General features: G+C 45.4%; 1 protein-coding gene across 1 annotated transcript in view; it reads left to right on the forward strand.

The window, feature by feature from the left end:
• The window catches only part of FASN (fatty acid synthase), a 93,555-nt gene that overhangs the window by 53,790 nt on the left and 19,979 nt on the right, over positions 1–19,786 (forward strand). Inside the window, exons 21-34 of the mRNA XM_040330786.1 lie at positions 585–788; positions 2,845–3,167; positions 4,249–4,638; positions 6,936–7,100; positions 8,653–8,771; positions 10,391–10,527; positions 11,945–12,148; positions 13,862–14,012; positions 14,914–15,092; positions 16,658–16,777; positions 16,863–16,985; positions 17,814–18,037; positions 18,309–18,504; positions 19,609–19,760. Of these exons, the coding sequence (XP_040186720.1) occupies positions 585–788; positions 2,845–3,167; positions 4,249–4,638; positions 6,936–7,100; positions 8,653–8,771; positions 10,391–10,527; positions 11,945–12,148; positions 13,862–14,012; positions 14,914–15,092; positions 16,658–16,777; positions 16,863–16,985; positions 17,814–18,037; positions 18,309–18,504; positions 19,609–19,760 (2,687 nt within the window). The remainder of the gene's footprint in view (positions 1–584; positions 789–2,844; positions 3,168–4,248; positions 4,639–6,935; positions 7,101–8,652; positions 8,772–10,390; positions 10,528–11,944; positions 12,149–13,861; positions 14,013–14,913; positions 15,093–16,657; positions 16,778–16,862; positions 16,986–17,813; positions 18,038–18,308; positions 18,505–19,608; positions 19,761–19,786) is intronic.

Here is a 19,786-nt window from a genome sequence, read left to right on the forward strand (position 1 = left end):
ATAGGGCAGGGATATGCAATTAGCTACTACAAGTCCCATGAGGCATAGCAAGACTCTGACAGCCACAAGCATGACACCCAGAGGCAGAGGCATGATGGGAATTGTAGTTTTGCAACATCTGGAGGTCCGCTAATTGCATATCCCTGGTATAGGGCATGCTTGATATTAATAGACCTAGGGTTAAAGGCTGGTACTGTCGGGTGACTGGACAGTGGCAAAGCTTTTGAGGACTTGCCTACTGGGTGTCCCCCTAAAATCCAACTCCATGAATCCTTAGTTTTTGCTATCATCTTGCAGGGGTCTCAAACTGGTGGCCCTCCAGCTGTTGCAAAACGACAAGTCCCATGAAGCACTGCAAGGCTGACAGTTGCAAGCATGACTCCCTCAGGCAGAAGCATGATGGGACTTGTAGTTCTGCAACAGCTGGAGGGCCGTCAGTCTGAGATGCCTATCTTAAGGTGATGGACCTTTTCACCCTTGCGGCCAAATCACTACTCCTAGCGTTAAATCATTTATTATTTCACTTCCGATTCTTCAATCAACTTTTTAGTCAACGCTTCACTGTCTGTTTCTTATCATTGCAGCTGTACCAGTTGCTGTTAACAACTGTTTGGCAAGGATAGTATCTGGAGGTGTTCAAATATCGGGACTCCATGCCACCACAGCTCCTCGTCGGCAGCAGCAGCAAACTCCGCCAACCCTGGAGAGCTTTGTCTTCACTCCGTACTTTGAAGAAGACTGTCTGCAAGGAGATGAGGACCTCCACGCTCTACTGGAACACTGTACAGGTACGTGGTGTATCAGGGGAAACACATATGGGCCCATTATATTGGGTTTTTTCACTGACCAATAGAGAGAGTATTTAATGCTACAGGGGCATGGAGACAGGATTGCAGGATCCACATTAGAATAAAAGCAACTAATTTAATAGCAAAGAAACGTAGCGACAAGGAAGAGTTGTAACTTTGCCATATAGGAATGGGCTGTGGATCCAGGCATTGTGGCGGGAGTGTAAGCTGCCTCAAATATATGCAGGCAACTCTAGGTGGCTGCATTGTATACCTTCCATAGGCGTGCACACAGGGTGTGCCAGGTGTGCCCAGGCACACCCCAATCATTCTGTGCAGTAAAGATTCCCCCTACTGCCCTAGCCCTTCCCCCCCCACAGCACTTACGACTTCCTGCCTCTCCTCTTCCGCCAGCTGTTGCTGTTGGGTAGATTTAGGGTGAGTGAGTGAAGGGGCCGATAAATATGTAATTTACTGGCCCCTTCCCATTCTGAATGAACAGCGTGAGTGATCGGTAGTGTGTGTTTGAGCTTTGGGGTGCACACCCTAATGCATTTGGCTCTGCACACCTATGATACCTTCTAATAGTGACACTTTAAATGGTAATTCCACTTTTCTTGAGGAGGAAAAAAAAAAGTTACCTCTGGGTGATCAATGTACATTGCAGTGGTTTTAGGAAACTTACAGGTTCCTACCCTTTTCTGCTCTGCAGAAAAAGATGTGAATGGGGGTAACGGAGTCATTATAATCACCTGGTGCATTAATTTTGTGTTCTGATGAGAAAAGCTGCAATGCCTGAATCCCTTTAGAAGTCGTTAACCCCTTAGGGAGTATCTCATCCAAATGAAATTCCTATTGCAGGGGATGCCTAAAATCTGACTTGTATCTTTGTGAAACAAAAAAAAATCTAAATTGTATCTTAGTGCAAACTTCTGGGAAGATCAGTGAGCCAATCACACAAGCGGGAAATTACATTTTTGGAGCCTTTTGAACAGAAACTGTGTACAGAACGCCTCTAGGTTGCCATATTACAGTGAATCACAATATGCCTTGTATAGCAATGGTATATACCAGCTATGGCAAACCTTGGCACCCCAGATGTTTTGGAACTACATTTCCCATGATGCTCAACAACACTGCAGAATGCATGAGCATCATGGGAAATGTAGGGCCAAATCCTCAAAAGGGATACGCAGGCGGAACTGATGTTCAGCCTGCGTATCCCTGTGCCTATCTTTGGAACTGATCCTCAGAATCAGTTTTCCAAAGATAGGCAGAAGATCCGACATCTGTAAGAGACTTACACTGTCGGATCTTAGGATGCAGTACCGCATCTGGGGGCATTTTGAGTCGAAATGCCGCTTTGCGTATGCAAATGAGGACTTATGGAGATCCACAAAGCTTTTCAGCTTTGTGTTTTCTGCGTAAGTTTACGTTTGCATACGTAAAATTAGTTCTGCTTTTACAAAGTGTAAACTAGTAACACCTTGTAAAAACAGACCTTTTTTTCGATCGCCGCGTTTTTTTTTAAATTTTGAATTTTTTTTCCAGGCGCGTAACTTTTTTTTTACCCGACGCAACTTTATTGTCCCATCGCAATCCACAAAGCCCGACGTAACGTAATTTCGCGCGCTGCCCGTCGGGAAAATGACGTCACGAGCATGCGCAGTACGGCCGGCGCGGGAGCGCGCCTCATTTAAATTGGCATCGCCCCCTGGATGAGAAGGGCACTTAAGTTACACAGCCGAAAATTTCTAGGTAAGTGCTTTGTGGATCGGGCACTTAGGTAGAAATTTTCCGCAAGTATAACTTAACTGCTAAAAGTTAAGTTAGGCAGGTTTTTTGTGGATTTGCCCCGTAGTTCCAAAACATCTGGGGGTGCCAAAGTTCGCCATCACTGGTATATACTATGGTTTGGGGATTTATTTTTTATTTTTTATTTTTTTTTCCCCCGAAAGTGAAATTACCCTTTAAAAGTGATAAGAGTAGACAACACATCTAGACTCCAGAGCAGAACTGACTGATACACACCAAGTTCTGTTGCTTTGTCTTGCAGAGAAGATCTGTGAACTGGAATTAAAAGTGGCACAACATGGGTTAAAGCTGGATATTCCTGGAACCAAATCTGCAGTAGGCGGCCAGAGGAAGAAAGACTTGAGCGTGTCCTCCGACCAGGGTCTTCTCCATGTTCTCACAGAGATCTGTAACCTGGAACTCAATGGCAACCTGCATTCAGAGCTGGAAGAGACCCTTCAACAAAAAAGCAATCAGGTCCGAGAAGACCCCCTACTGAACGGGCTACTTAATTCTTCAAGCTTTAAAACTTGTCTAGATACAGTGCTGGAGAACGGCAGTGCACACCGGATCAAAATCATTGAGGTAAGTGCAGATAGCACTATGATGGAACTGTACTTGGTCTGCCTAGAGTACGGTGGTATGTGATCTAGCTGCTGGAAAAAGAGGGGAGCCGGTATAGTCCCCCCCCCCCCCCCCCCGACAAACCGCATCAAACGATGGGTGTGGTCAAATGTTCTAACAATTTAAACAGGCAATAACTACAAGGAGCGTGTTATGTACAGGGTTCAGGGATGCACTGTGTACAGAGTGCAGGGTTCAGGGATGCGCTGTGTGCAGGGTTCAGGGATGCGCTGTGTGCAGGGTTCAGGGATGCGCTGTGTGCAGGGTTCAGGGATGCGCTGTGTGCAGGGTTCAGGGATGCGCTGTGTGCAGGGTTCAGGGATGCGCAGAGTTCAGGGATGTGCAGAGTGCAGGGTTCAGGGATGTGCAGGATTCACGGATGTGCAGGGTTCAGGGATGTGCAGGGTTCAGGGATGTGCAGAGTGCAGGGTTCAGGGATGCGCAGGGTTCAGGGGTGCTCTGCGTACAGAGGGCAGGGTTCAGGGGTGCTCTGCGTACAGAGGGCAGGGTTCAGGGGTGCTCTGCGTACAGAGGGCAGGGTTCAGGGGTGCTCTGCGTACAGAGGGCAGGGTTCAGGGGTGCTCTGCGTACAGAGGGCAGGGTTCAGGGGTGCTCTGCGTACTGAGCGCAGGGTTCAGGGGTGCCCTATGCACAGTGTTCAGAGTTCAGGGATGTGCTGTGCACAGTGTTCAGAGTTCAGGGGTGTGCTGTGCACAATGTGCAGGGTTCAGCTCTCTTTCACAGGCTGTCCTCCCCTCCCTTCCGGGTTACAAAACATTTAGAATGTTTGGGGATTCCAAGTAATTTTCTAGCAAAAGAAAAGATTTTAACTTGTAAACGCTGAGTCTGAAAAATAGGCCCGGTCCTTAAGTGGTTAAGCATTTCCAAGTAAAATCCTAGTCTACGCCAGTGCAGGGCTATAAAGAGAAACAAAGATGTGAGCCTTCCAATAAGATTTCATATTGCATTAGGGCTTTGCAGACTTTCAATGAATCTCTCTCGTATCTGTCTAACCACCGGACCCCCTTACTATTTTCCACAGGCCCTCGCAGAAAACGGCCATTTATCATCTCATGTGCTAAGTCTCCTGAACACCCAACCAATGCTGCAGGTGGATTATACAGCCACTGACCGGACACTAGAAGTCCTCTCGGAGCTGAGCGGCGATCTCGAAGTGGCAGGAGTGGCTGTGGAGCAGTGGGACCCGTTGGTCTCACCACCTAACAATTTAACAGGAGCCGACTTGCTGGTGTGTAACAGCTCAGGACATCTTCTGAAAGACCCCAGACAGGTCCTTCCCAATATGGCTGCCGCAGTAAAAGAAGGAGCTTTTGTTTTGCTGCACACGCTTCTGAAAGGAGATATCCTTGGAGAAAGCATAGCCTTTCTGAGGACGCAAAATCTTCAGCAGAAAGATGGGCTTCTCTCTCAGGTAAGATGCAATAAAATTAGCAATTAGAATGCTATTAGATCTGGTGACCAAAGTATCTGTAGGAGGCGCTGTTCTTATTGCTGTGGCCTCCAGCCAGGTCCTTCCTCTTACCGTGTTTCCCCGAAAATAAGACTGGGTCTTATATTAATTTTGGCTACAAAAAACACACTAGGGCTTATTTTTAGGGTAGGGCTTATATTGCAGCCATCCCAGAAACTCACACCAGGGCTTATTTTCAGGGAAACGGGGTACTAGCAACATTAAAATAATGCTTTAACGGGTATCAAAGACAGTCCTTTCTTTAGACACCCATCCTAACTTGCACTATATGGCCAAACATGTGTGGACCCTTCTCCAAGTTATTAAGTTCAGGTGTTTCTAGTGAAGGGTACTGGTAATGCTACAACACACAAAAACACTTTCTTGTACAAAGGGTTTTATTAAGATTCGGATCAACATAACAATACATCCCATTGATGGTCATATCATGGAAAAATAAAGAAAACTTCAAAAGAAAATAAACAAATGCCGCATACACATGATCAGATTTTCCGTCAGAAAAACCTTGGGTGTTTTTTTTCCACGGAATTCCGCTCAAGCTTGGCTTGCATACACACGGTCACGCAAAAGTTCTCTGTACTTTCGACCGACAAGAACGCGGTGACGTACAACACTACGACGAGCCGAGAAAATTAATTTCAGTACTTCCGAGCATGCGTCGGAAATTTCGTATGTCGGAATTGCTACAGACGATCGGAATTTCCCATCAGAATTTTTTCCGTCAGAAAATTTGAGAACCAGCTCTCAATCTTTTGTTGGCGGAAATTCCGACAGCAAAAGTCCGATGGAGCCTACACACGGTCGGAATTTCTGTCCAAAAGCTCACATCGCACTTTGCTTGTCGGAATTTCCGATCGTGTGTACGGGGCATTAGCCATATAGATATGTTCAAGTCCTTGAAGTTCCAGGAGTAGTTATACATAACATGTAAGGGATTTGGCATCCCCATATGGATCATTGGAATTTTACAGGGTCTTAAAGGGGATGTAAAGGTACAATTTTTTTCCCCCTAAAATATCTTCCTTTACCTTAGTGCAGTCCTCCTTCACTTACCTCATCCTTGCATTTTGCTTTTAAATGTCCTTATTTCTTCTGAGAAATCCTCACTTCCTGTTCTTCTGTCTGTAACTCCACACAGTAATGCGAGGCTTTCTCCCTGGTGTGGAGTGTCGTGCTCGCCCCCTCCCTTGGACTACAGGAGAGTCAGGACGCCCACTAACACACAGCTCCTTTCTCTTTCTGCAATGTAGAGAGCGTCCTGACTCTCCCGTAGTCCAAGGGAGGGGGTGAGCACGACACTCCACACCAGGGAGAAAGCCTTGCATTACTGTTGAAGGTTGAATATGTTGAATATAGGCAACCCAAGGTTGCCAAACCCGGAAAAATTTGTCGTGGGTGTCCAATAGTATAGCTGTCAATTTTTTGTTTACCATAATATTGTTCATACAGATTTTAACCGCTCAAGGCTAAGTATCGGTGTCTTCCAAGCCCTTGCTATAGTCAGTTTAGTTGCAGTAAAAAGATGCAATGCCAGCTGGTGTTCGGGACGAAGAAGTTCCGCAATGGGCTTACACAGAAGAACCTCATAAGGGTCCTTCTTTAGATTGGATTTGCACAATCATTTAAAATGCAATCTTCTAACATTTTGGAGTAGGCCAATTTTCAGGTCAAGCATAACTGTCCAGTGCACAAATCCCGCTCCATAAAGACATGGATTGATGAGTTTGGGGTGGAGGAACTCAAGTGGCCTGCACAGAGCCCTGACCTCAACCCTACTGAATGTCTTTGGGATGAATTGAAACACCTATTGCAAGTCAGGTCTTCTTGCCATCATTAGTATCACGCATCAGAAATGCTCTCCTGCATTTCCACAGACGCTCTGAATTCTTGTCGAAGGCGGTCAAAGGTCAGAAGGCGGGTTCCCAGAGGTCAAAGGTCACAGGGTGTGGCTGCCCGACCCCACCAAAGTATACCGCCTACCCCAACTAAGTCGGGGAATGAACAAGTCGGGGTAAGCGTCTTGCGCATTCTTACCACGACTTTTTCATTCCCCGACTTAATTGTCTTAAATGTCTCCTGAGTCCTAGCCATATTCTTCAATGGGAAACCCTAACCCGACTTTGAAGTCTCAGTAGTGTGAAAGGGGCCTTAGGTGGACGTTGTATCTACTGGTGTGCAGGTTAAAAAATTTAACTTCGTATACACAAAGCCTGGTAATAGTTTTCTATCCCTGACAGGCAGAGTGGGAGGAATTGTTTGAAGCCGCCTCTTTGGATTTGGTTGCCATGAAGAAATCTTTCTACAGCTCCGTCATTTTCCTATGCCGTCGACGTGGAGCACAGAAGACGCCTATAACTCTATCGGTGGAAGACATGGATTGTTCATGGGTGGAATCGCTCAAGGTAGGCTGTCTAAGCAAGATCATAAATTCCACCATGCTTGCCTATCCTGACATTTGGTTATTGGGATGTTCTAACTTGTTCCTCCAAAGCAGCATTTCTGGATATTTCTAACCTAGAACTGGAGCAGGGAAGGGGTGGATAGGGGATGGTCCTTGGTATAGCCATTTTGGCTTCTGCAGGATGGTCATGTCACCAGCTGAATACCCTAAGCTGTCCTCTCCTGTGCCTCTTGTCCAGGACACATCCACGTTTTCTTAGCGGGCTCCGTCCGCACCCGAGCCCAGGCCCAAGGTCACACACACACACACACACACACACACACACCCCCAGACTGGGGAGTTCCCTCAAAAGCTCCCGGAAAGCTTAACACACCATTCTTCCACCCAATCTACTCCTCCCCTAGCTGGGCTGACCCTGGGTATTTAAGGAGGCCTGCCCCCTGCCAATCCAATTTGGGGATTGGTCATGGCTCCTTAGAATACCCCAGGTGGCTCCACCTCTCTATCTGGAAGAAGAGGGAGGTCTTAGTGACACCACCTGTGAGTCACCCAGCACTGCTCTGAGCCACTCCCAACCCAGATCATCAAATCACACCCAGACTTGGCCACCAACCAAGCCTGGAAATGTACCTGTCCTCAAAAAAACGACCTCTAGCACACTAGAGGGTGCTACACAACTACAAGAAAACCATCATCCAGGTTAAAGTGGAAAAGCAGGGGGGGGTGGGGGCAAGGAAATAGTTGCTGAGGCTACACCTAGAGCAACCCACCCAATTAATAGGACTATTTTGGTACTGATGAAAGACAGTAAACATTATTATAATTAATATTATTATTTTAAAAGTTTATTACAAATTTGGAAAACGGACAATTATAAAAATCAGAGATTGGTCGGGGTCTCAACTAGTTTCTCTGGATTGTACCGCTTCTTCAGGAGAGCCAATCGATAGAATAGATAATACAATAAAATACATATAATATAATTCAGCAGTAAAATGTAAGATGTGTGAGAAAGATGGTGGCTTACCCGATGAGTAATTTAGTCAGGCGCGGAGCCAGGAGGCCCAATTGGTTCCCCCCCGCGGCGGACAGGGGGGGGATTGTGCATGGATATCTAAATATAAGGCGTATATTTAATAAAGGACCCAATAAGGACCGTTGCAGCCTTGCAGGGCAGGGTTATGCATTTTAAATTTTATATAGATCCTTCATTTCTCTGTAAGTGGGCAAACTTACAAAACCAGTAGGGGATCAAATAATATTTTTTTTCCCCACTGTATACCAATACAGGACACAGTCTGGTGGAACCACACTGTGCAATAGTGTATCGGGCCTCCAACAAAGGTGTGTTGGTCTTAAAGACAGGAAGTTGTCACATTGCAAAACTGCAGAAGAATCAGCCTAGTGAAACGTCATTATTATCTAATCTTGTAATCATTCCCAGGATTCACTATTATATTGAATGTAAATGATATAACTGGTGATGCCACCACCCACCCCAAAAACAGCCAAGCCTACTTTGTTATAGTTAATGTTTTGTTTGTGCCACACAGGAATTAATGGCAGATTCTACTGATCACCATATTTGGCTTGCTGCCCTGAAGCAACCAAATTCCGGCATTGTTGGGATGGTAAACTGTCTGCGCCAGGAACCCGGGGGACACCGACTCAGGTATTTATTTTATTTACCTAATGCAATTCTATTCCATAATGCTTTATGACAGAACATGCAATAAGCATACATACATACATACATTGTAGGACAGCTCAGCTGAGTATTGGGGTTTCTCATCACTTGATGCAGAAGGTGAACAACTAGTTTCTGAGTGTTTACATTCATAACCACCATAAGTGGGAAAACTAAACCACTGCTCAGTGTTCTTTAGGCTAGGTTCACACTGCTGCGAATTCAAAATCGCGATAAAATCGCGATTTCGCGGCTGCGGTTTTGCCGCGATTTCGGCCGCGATTTAAGAGACTTCTGCACAGATGTCAATGTAAATCGCGGCCCGAAATCACAAAAAGTAGTACAGGAACTACTTTTTGAAATCGGTGCAGCAACGATTAAGACGGTGCCATTGCCGGCAAATGCCACCGATTTAAGATGCGATTTGACATGTGAAATCGCATCTCAAATCGTACCCAGTGTGAACCTGGGCTAAAGCTCAGTGGCCTAGACCAGTGGTTCTCAACCCTGTCCTCAAGTACCCCCCAACAAGCCATGTTTTGGGAATTTCTCTTAGATGAAATAGCTGTCCAAAATACCAAGCCATTGACTCTGATTTCAAGCACCTGTGCAAGAAACCTGCAAACATGGCCTGTTGTGGGTACTTGAGGACAGGGTTGAAAACCACTGACCTAAAGAAGTGGCCATCAACCCTGTCCTCGGGGCCCACTAACAGGCCAGGTTTGCAAAATAACTGAAATACATCACAGGTAATATCATTTGCTGCTCAGTGATTGCAGTATTCTAGTCTGCATCTCCCCAAGGTAATACATAAAACCTGGCCTGTTAGTGGGACAGGGTTTATGACCACCGGCCTAAAGGATGTATTTTAAGCTCCTAGACCAGGGATGGAGGACCTTGGCACCCCGGATGTTTTGGAACTACATTTCCCATGATGCTCAACTACACTGCAGAGTGCACGAGCATCATGGGAAATGTAGTTCCAAAACATCTGGAGTGCCAAGGTTCTCCATCACTGTCCTAGGCCCACTGGCCAGATGCATCAAGCAAGAAGATGCACCCACAGGGTGTCAACCATGTCTGCTTCAATCAGTTCTGTTTTTAATTTGATGTTGAGCTAATGACTGTAAACACAAGGCTTTTTTTTGCAGCAGCAGCAGAGCAGCTAAGAATAGACAGTAAACAAGTGAAAAGGGTGCCACCTGCTGGAATGTAAATTAAAAATAAATCATGCACTATTTTAAAAATGAAAAGGCACCTGAAAATGATGATTATTATTATTATTATTAATATTATTAATATTAATATTATTAATATTAATATTATTATTATATTTATTTAATTATTATTATTATTATAATAATTATTATTATTATATTATTATTATATGTATTTTTTTGTTCCTGAACATAAACAATAAAAAAAAAATCCATACATAAACGCTGCACTTTAGGTAAACTTTGTAATGTATTTGCTTTTTAACCATATAAGGTGTAGATTCATTGCGTTTATAAAATTAAGCAGCTCTTGAATAGCTTGATGGGTAATTATTTGTTCACTGATCTCCCTTTCCACGCGATTATCTTGTGATTTTTCACTCCCAGGTGCATCTTTAATTCTGAAGTGGAAGCGTATGAAGTTCCTGACAAGGAGCTCCAGCAGCTGCAAGGCAAAGATTTGGTGATGAATGTTTACCATGGCGGAAAGTGGGGGTCATTCCGCCATGTTCCCTTTCAGAAAGGTTAGTGAGTAGCATGCATCCATATGCTTTGAGTTCTTAATAAATAAAAATGTATTATACTGATTTATGTATTTTTATTTTTCCAAATTCGTTTTTTTTTTTTTTATTGTTTTTTTTTTTCAAAACTTTTTTTCAAAACTTTACAGAAGTTGGTACACAACACAGAGATAATGCATACAATGTACTAAATACACATTTTAAATGATGTGAAACAAAAAAGTTATATAGTTGAACTGTCCTTAAAAAAAACATGTGAACATATGACCAAAATTAGTCCAAATGTGACAAACTAAGTCACAAAAAATCTTTCAAGTACTCTCAGGCCCCGTACACACGGCCGAGGAAGTCGACGTGCCAAACACATCGAGTTCCTCCGCCAGTTCAGCCCTGAAGCCGCCGAGGAGCTCGGCGGGCCGAAAGCTCCCATAGAACAACGATGAAATAGAGAACAGCTTCTCTATTTCCTCGTCGAGCTCCTCGTCGGCTTCCTCGGCGAAATTGTACACACGGCCGGGTTTCTCGGCAGAATTCAGCCAGAAACTCGGTCGGAAGCTGAATTCTGCCGAGGAAACTGGTCGTGTGTACGGGGCTTAATGGAAAGAAAATCTTCCTACATGGATCATATGGTGACAATTAAGTGTGGATGTACACTCGCCAGATGTTGTAGATCCCCCTGCCCTATGACAGGAGGGATCATAAGGGGCTTGTGGGATCTCCCTGACCTCTTCGGGTCTTTTAGGCAAATCCTCCAGTGTCCCCCCCTCCTCCAGGTAGAGCGTGACTTCAAGATGGAATGTCACCAGCTGTAAAGGAAGGAAAAACAGAGGATGGACTCCTCATAGTGGGCTTCAGCATAAAACCAGTAAAAAACAGTCTATGACCCTCCATATGCGAACAGCCGCAAACACAATGGGGGAGATGTCGAAAGCCGTGTAACCCACACCAGAGTCGGCATGCGTTCCACAAAGACGTGACGTAGTGAAATGTACGTTCCAGTCTTGCACGTTTCGTCATGAATCTTGACGTCGTCAGAAGCTTCCGATAACGTCAGGATTGATGACGAAACGTGTAAAAATCGTGGCAAAAATGCACTACATGCTTTTCTGCAGCTTCTCTATTGAAGTCTATTGAACCAAAAAACGGCACAGTTTTGCATTTAAAAAAGTCCCTGACTCTTTCCAAAAGCGCACAGGCACAAAAATGCATTGGTGTGAATGGAGCCCGATATATGTCAACAACATTTGAACCCATACCATCGATACAAGAGTTATAAGGGGAGCTCACGGGATAAATCACATGTGTGTATGTGTAAAAAGGAAATGGTTGAGTCGCCTGAGTGTCCACCTACTGGACTTTCTCTGCCAATAAGCCGTTGTCCGACTCTCATATTTATGGATATTTAATCTCGTTTGTACAGATCAAGCTCAGGATAACACTCGGTTTGCTTTTGTGAATGTCCTGACCCGGGGTGACCTCTCCACTCTGCGCTGGATCGCCTCTCCCCTGCGTCATTTCCAGCCCACTAACCCCAACGTGAAACTGTGTACAGTCTACTACGCCTCACTCAACTTCCGGGACATCATGCTGGCAACCGGGAAACTACCCCCTGATGCCATCCCAGGTAAGAGCTTCTATTGCTATAGCAGGAAACATAATCGTCAACCAATGTATAAGACTGCACAGTGGTTGGTAAGAGGACTTTGCCAAGCAGTAGATGCAACCATTGAATTTTGATACCCATTTGAGTTTAAGGACACGTGCACTTTCAGTTATCATTTAATTAGATAGATGTGTTCCTGTTTTATTCACCAGAATAGATTGTGCAATTTATAAAAAAAAAAAAAGTTCCAGAACTTGTTTGAGCTTCAGCCATTTTGGAGCTTCAGGTGTTTTGGAGTGGAAGATGTAAACCATCTCCATAGAGAATGATTGATTGATTTTTTTTTCCCCTTCCAGCGTTTTGTGACTTCATCAGCGGATCAAAGGCCTTTCAGTGCCTGCTCATCAGTACTGCCCATCAGTGCTGCATAGTAGTGCCTCCTCATCAGTGCCACGTCATCAGTGCTGCATAGTAGTGCCACCTCATCAGTGCTGCATAGTAGTGCCACCTCATCAGTGCCACGTCATCAGTGTTGCATAGTAGTGTCATCTCATCAGTGCCCATCGGTGCTGCATAGTAGTGCCTCCTCATCAGTGCCACGTCATCAGTGCTGCATAGTAGTGCCACCTCATCAGTGCTGCATAGTAGTGCCACCTCATCAGTGCCACGTCATCAGTGTTGCATAGTAGTGTCACCTCATCAGTGCCCATCGGTGCTGCATAGTAGTGCCACCTCATCAGTGCCCATCAGTGCTGCATAGTAGTGCATCTTCATCAGTGTTACCTCATCAGTGTCCATCAGTGCAGCCTCGTGAGTGCCCATCAATGCTGCATAGTAGTGCCACCTCATCAGTGTCCATCAGTGCTGCATAGTAGTGCCTCCTCATCAGTGCCACCTCATCAGTGTCCATCAGTGCAGCCTCATGAGTGCTGCATAGTAGTGCCACCTCATCAGCGTCCATCAGTGCTGCCTAGTAGTGCCTCCTCATCAGTGCCACCTCATCAGTGTTTATCAGTGCAGCCTCATGAGTGCACATCAGTGAAGGAGAAAATGTACTTATTTACAAAAAAATTACAACAGAAACTAAAAAAAAAATATATATATATTTTCCACATTTTTGAGCTTTTTTCTTTAAATAAAATAAAAAACCCAGTGATGATTAAATACCACCAAAAGAAGTATCTATCTGTCTCAAAAAAATGATTGAAATTTTGTTTGGCTACAGCGTTGCATGACCATGCGACAGCGCTGAAAGGTGAAAATTGGCCTGGGCAGGAAGGGGGTGTAAGTGCCAGGTATTGAAGCGGTATTCTAAATACATTTTTATCTATTGGTATCCTGTTGAGGAGAATCTACTGTCACTTTCTGTCTTAGGGGTGCAGCAGAAAATAAAAGGAACTTGCTCCAAAGTGTGGGGACTTCCCAGAGAGTAGACACCAGAACATGGGCTCCTCCACTGGTGACAACTATAATATTTTGCATTTCCCATCAATTTCTGTCCTGCTGATAATGGTCATCAGGAAAAACAGAAAATGTGTATCTTCCCAAGTTTCTCAAAACCAGGGAAAATTGTAATCGTGTTCCATGTAGATGGCATTGAATAACCCCCTCCTTTTTTTTTTTTTACTGCTGTATATGATTTGGAATATTTGATCTTGGCTAGTATGTCGACATATGTTTTTTTTTTTTTTTGGTACATTGTTAATGCTTCATTTTTCATCTTTTCGTTACAAGGTGACTTGGCGCTGCAGCAGTGCATGCTTGGAATGGAGTTTTCTGGCCGTGACCCTGCTGGCAAAAGGGTCATGGGGCTCCTTCCAGCTAAAGGTCTTGCTACCGCTGTGGATGCTGATCAGCGCTTCTTGTGGAATGTTCCTGAGAACTGGTAAATAAAACCAATGTATAATGTAGATCAGCTCTCAAAAATTCCACTCGCACGCTCAAATTTTGCGAGTAGATTTTGATGGCTGGCGAGAAGGGCTGACTGGGAGCCGGGGAGGGGGGGGGGGGAAGCACCAAGGATCACAGAGGGGAAGAGAAGAGAGTCGCCACTGGATGATCAGAGCGGGGAACATCACAGCTTTTGTTTCAATAGCTGTGTGTTCCGCCGCCGTGCCCTGTCACATAAGCCCCTCCTCTTTTTCCAGGACTTTGATAGGTCTGTGCTGAAGGGGGGGGTCTGTGGGGGTCTGTGCTGAAGGGGGGGTCTGTGCTGAAGGGGAGGTCTGTACATTCTCTAGGCTATATTTGTATGGGCATGGAGTGAAGCTGAATTATCTCAAGAGCTATTTCACACTTCCAACTGGCAGCGTTATCGGTAAAGTGGCGCTTTACCATCGCTTTGGCTTCGCTATTCGGCTATTAAGCGTCAGTTTTAAAATATAGAAAATATTCAAAAACACTGATCTTGGAGGTTTGAATACTTTTAAGTGCAATTGAGGGGTCTGTGAGTACCTGTCACTGTGTATTACTGTCACAAAGGATGTTTACATTCCTAGTGACAGCAATAAAAGTGATAAAAAGATAAAAACGTTAAATCTACAGAACATCAGCACCTAAAATCGCTTATCGACCTTAAAGGCAGCTGAAGAATCGGTATCGGTCCTGAAAATACGATATTGGTTGACCCCTACTCTGAGGCCTGTGCGGACGTCTGTGTATACATATTAGAATACATAAGTACTCAGAATGCATATTTTACATACAGTATATACATACTAGAATACATGAGTGCTCAGAATCCAGCACTGTAAACACTAATACAAGGCATCTTTGTTCTCTTGCAGGTCATTGGCTGATGCCGCCACAGTGCCAGTGGTCTATGCTACAGCTTACTATGCGTTGGTTGTACGAGGACGTTTACGGAAAGGCGAAAGTGTTCTCATTCACTCTGGATCAGGAGGAGTCGGGCAGGCAGCTATTGCTATATGTCTTAGCATGGGGTGCCAAGTGTTCACAACAGTGGGTAAGTTCTTTTGAAATATATATTTATTTATTTTTTTTGCATACGTGCATGGATATACTGTGTTCTCTTAGTACCATTCTATGAAATTATATCTCTAGAGAAATATGTAGGTGTTGGCCATCTGCAATCACATTTCCACTGTTTTTCTATCAGGATTTAAAGCCAAAACTCTTTATTTAATTTTGGGTTGACCAGAATTTTTATTTTTTTCCCTTCAGCATGGGCACACAATCGCATACAGGCAGTATATATACACTTTTACAGTGGAACCTCGGATTGCAAGTAACACGGTTAACGAGCGTTTCCCAATACGAGCTCTATATTTTAAAAAATCCTAACTCGACTTGCAAGTGTTGTCTCGCAAAATGAGCAGGATTCAGGCCAAAGCGTTGTGCAGTACCGCGCTTGGCCTGAGGCAGGGGGGCGCCGGAGCCAAATGGCGCTGATTGCAGCCAATTGGCGCTGTTCGGAAAAACACGAAAATACTCAGTTTCCGAAGTTTGCCAAGGTCAGCCGAGGTTTGCCATGGTCAGCCGAGATGTCCTCGGGCCTTTTCGGCCATTTCCAAGGCTCTCCGGGGCCCCCCCACCTCTGGCCGCATGCGGTATTGCATGCCATTGAAGTCAATACGGAACAAATTATTTTAGTTTCCATTGACTTCTATGGGGAAACTCGCTTTGATATGCGAGTGCTTTGGATTACGAGCATTCTCCTGGAACGGATTATGCTCGTAATCCTAGGTTCCACTGTATTTAAAAATCCTAATACTCATGTAAGTGGACCAAGATTTAGTTTTACTTGAAAGGATTTGAGATCCTCAGGGGAAGTACAGCATCTTGGATAATCTGGACTCTCCCTACGGTTCCACTGATGGAGCTTCATAGGCGTTCTGTATATACCCTTTGTATCATAAAAAGTTTAGATAGACATTGCGTAGGCTAAAGAGAGTAAAGCTTGTTCCAGCACAATCTGCCAAGTCTCCTCCTCGAGATCCCCAAGATCCTTCTCCCACCCTATCCTACCAGGGATACCAAGATTGGACAGCAATTTAATTAGAAACAAACTATAGAGTGAGGAAATAAGACCCTTCCTATCCAGACGCTAGAGAGTCCACAAAGGAGTGGGGATCGATTTCATGTTAGACAATTTGGCCTGTGCTAAAAGGGCATGGCGCAGCTGGAGGTACATATACTATACTACCAAAAGTATTGGGACGCCTGCCTTTACACGCACATGAACTTTAATGACACCCCAGTCTTAGTTCGTAGGGTTCAATGTTGACTTGGCCCACCCTTTGCAGCTATAACAGCTTCAACTCTTCTGGGAAGGCCGTCCACAAGGTTTAGGAGTGTGTCTATGGGAATGTTTTCCAAAAGTGCATTTGTAAGGTCATACTGGGCAAGAAGGCCTGGCTCTCGGTCTCCGCTCTAATTCATCCCAAAGGTGTTCTATTGGGTTGAGGTCAGGACTCTGTGGAGGCCAGTCAAGTTCCTCCACCCTAAACTCGCTTATACATGTCTTTCTGGACCTCTTAAAATTGTCTTAATTCTCTGTCCCTTATTCAGGATCTGCTGAGAAGCAGGAATATCTTCAAAGCAAATTCCCACAGCTCGACCCCAAGTGCTTTGCAAATTCCAGAAACACATCTTTTGAACAGCACGTGCTCAGTGTCACGGGAGGCAGAGGTGAGCGCACAGCATGAAGATGCCAACTTTGCTGCAATGAATCTTTCAAGACAGAACTGATCCCACCTTGTTATTTCCTCCCCAGGAGTGGACCTGATCTTAAACTCTCTGGCAGAGGAAAAGTTACAGGCCAGCCTGCGGTGCCTGGCGCGTCACGGGCGCTTCCTGGAAATTGGCAAATATGATTTGTCCAACAACACGCCACTGGGTGAGTATAAGCAAAGTTTCCTGTATCAAAGAAAAGAAAGGGCACCACCGTCATAGACCAAGCCTCGGTTAACGGGGCAAAATATGTCAGGGGCACGTGGCTGGAGCAACACTGGCTGAGACTAGATTGACCTACATATTAATGCACTGGCAGTGGCGGGTGGTCCTCCAAAAAATTTTTTGGGGGGGGGGGGGGACAAACAAACTGAAAAAAAAAAATCATCTGCAGCCACTGTGCCCATCAAACACAGCCACTGCGCCCATCAATTGCCGCCAGTGTGCCCATCAATTGCCGCCAGTGTGCCCATCAATTGCTGCTACTGTGCCCATCAATTTATGCTAGTGTGCCCATCAATTGCCGCTACTGTGCTCATAAAATGCTGTTAGGGTGCATCCCCTGCCCACCCGGCACTTGCCTGTCATGGTGGGGCAGTGGTTCAAGCGGTGTCCTTCACGCTCCTCAATGTCTTCTCCCGTCCTCTGCTATAATTGGACGCCAATCAGGTAAAAGACCTGAGCACCTGATGAGCTGAGAGGCAGTTTAGTGTTAGGAAAGTGAATATTCATTTGCTTGCCTAACACCACTCTGAGTGAACAGCGAGCACCCAGCGTGGCGCCCGCTGTTCACCTTATTGGATGCCTATTAGGCTCTAAGCTCCAGTTATAATTTTTAGGTAGCATTGGCTACCTGGCTGCTCGGATTGGTCCAGCGCTGGGCTAAGCACAGTAGATCCTGCTTAACCCCCCGTTGTCTGCTCCCACAAGCCCTTTAAGGGGGTTACACTTGATGGCACATATTATAATACAATGTTCTCCTTGCTCTGTGCAGGTATGGCTCTGTTCCTGAAGAATGTGGCCTTTCATGGAATCTTGCTTGATGCCCTCTTTGAAGAGGGGAATAGAGAATGGGAGGAAGTGTCTGACCTGCTGAAATCCGGCATAAGAGATGGAGTGGTGAAGCCTCTTAAGAGCACCATCTTTACCCGGGATGAGGTGGAACCGGCGTTCAGGTTCATGGCACAAGGAAGACATATTGGGAAAGTTCTGATAAAGGTGAGATGGTGGTGGGAGAGTCATTAGAGTCTGGGCAACAACAATGAATGCAGATCTGTATTCATTAATATATTATTAAAGGGGATGTAAAGTCTAAACATTTGCATTTCCTGCATTAAGGTAAAAAAAAAATCTGTATGTGTCTTTGTATTTCTTCCTTTTATGTGAAATCCCCGGTGTTCCTGCCAGTCCCTCTGCCTTCCTATTAAAAACTGACATAAAACGCTGATGTATGTGCTGTGATCTGAGACGGTTGTGTCATCCATTGCAGGTATGCGATGAAGAAGGCGGATCCGTTAGGAATGCTGACACTCTACTAACTGCCATCCCACGGACGTCCTTCCCTCCGACAAAGTCCTACATCATCACCGGAGGACTGGGCGGGTTCGGCCTGGAGTTAGCACAGTGGTTAATCGAAAGAGGCGCTCGCAATCTCATTCTGACCTCTCGATCCGGGATAAGAAATGGTAAACTTTCACAAAATGCCCATACCTGTTTGTACATTGTTCTGAACTTATTTCTTTTGGAACTCATGCCCATGGCCGTATTTAATGTATAGCGTAGTTTTCTGCATTGCTCCCCACCAGGGATTCCACAGGTGCTACGTACTGCCACCTAAAGAAGTCAAAGTCTTTGTGGTTACAGTGGAACCTCGGATTACGAGCGTAATCCGTTTCAGGAGAATGCTTGTAATCCAAAGTACTCGCATATCAAAGCGAGTTTCCCCATTGAAGTCAATGGAAACGAAAATAATTTCTTACGTTTGGGCTTCAATGTCATGCAATACTGCATGTGCCCAAAGTTGGGGGGGTGGCGCCGGAGAGCCTTGGAAACAGCCGGAAAGGCCCAAGGACAGCTCAGGAAGGGAGTCTTTCCGAACGGATAATGCCCCCCCTCCCCTGTACTGCGCAGCACTTGCGCAGTACAAACCACAACTGAGCCGCCGAAGAGGAACAGCTGTGCGTCAGTTGTACACGACGCCTGCGCAATGACCACGACATTGTGCCAAACACTGCCGCACGCTCCCAATGCTCGTGCAACTCTACAGGGGGCGGGTGCATTGCGGTTATATCGTGTACAGAAGAGGCAGAACCCGCCCATCAACATTGCAAAACCCGCCCTTCATTTGTTTAAACACGCCCGCAAAGATGTGTAGTTTATTGCTGAAACCAGCCCCAACTTATCAGCTCTGCCCATCAATTTAAAATTTGGCCTCTTCTGTAGCCATCCCCCCCTTACACTATATAACAGTAATCTACCCGCCCCTTGCAGAGTTGCACGAGCATCTAGAGCGCGCAGGGGCCGCGTATAGCTGACTAACAGCTGTTCATCTTCGGCGGCTTCGTTGTGGTTCGTACTGCGCAAGCGCTGCGCCTGCGCAGTACGGGGGGGGGCATTATCTGCCGGGGAACCTTTCTCGGCAGGACACGGTAAAAAATTTTGAAACCTTATTCAAAACTTGGATTGCTGGATTAAAGGTAAAAAGAATAGAGCTTGGGTGGTCAGTCCTATTTATGGGGTCATCAGTGGTTTTGGTTTGAAAGAAGATAATCTAGACTTTGTTCTTCCAGGTTATCAGGCAAAACAAGTGCAGAGCTGGAAGGAAGCGGGGATCACCATTGTGGTTTCAACCAAAGATGTGGCATCTATAGGGGGGACAAGACAACTGATTGATGCTGCTTCACAGTTAGGGCCAGTGGGTGGAATATTCAATCTGGCCATGGTAAGAACATATATTTTTTTTCCATA

This window comes from Rana temporaria, chromosome 12, assembly GCF_905171775.1.
Source record: "Rana temporaria chromosome 12, aRanTem1.1, whole genome shotgun sequence".
Lineage (NCBI taxonomy): Eukaryota > Metazoa > Chordata > Amphibia > Anura > Ranidae > Rana > Rana temporaria.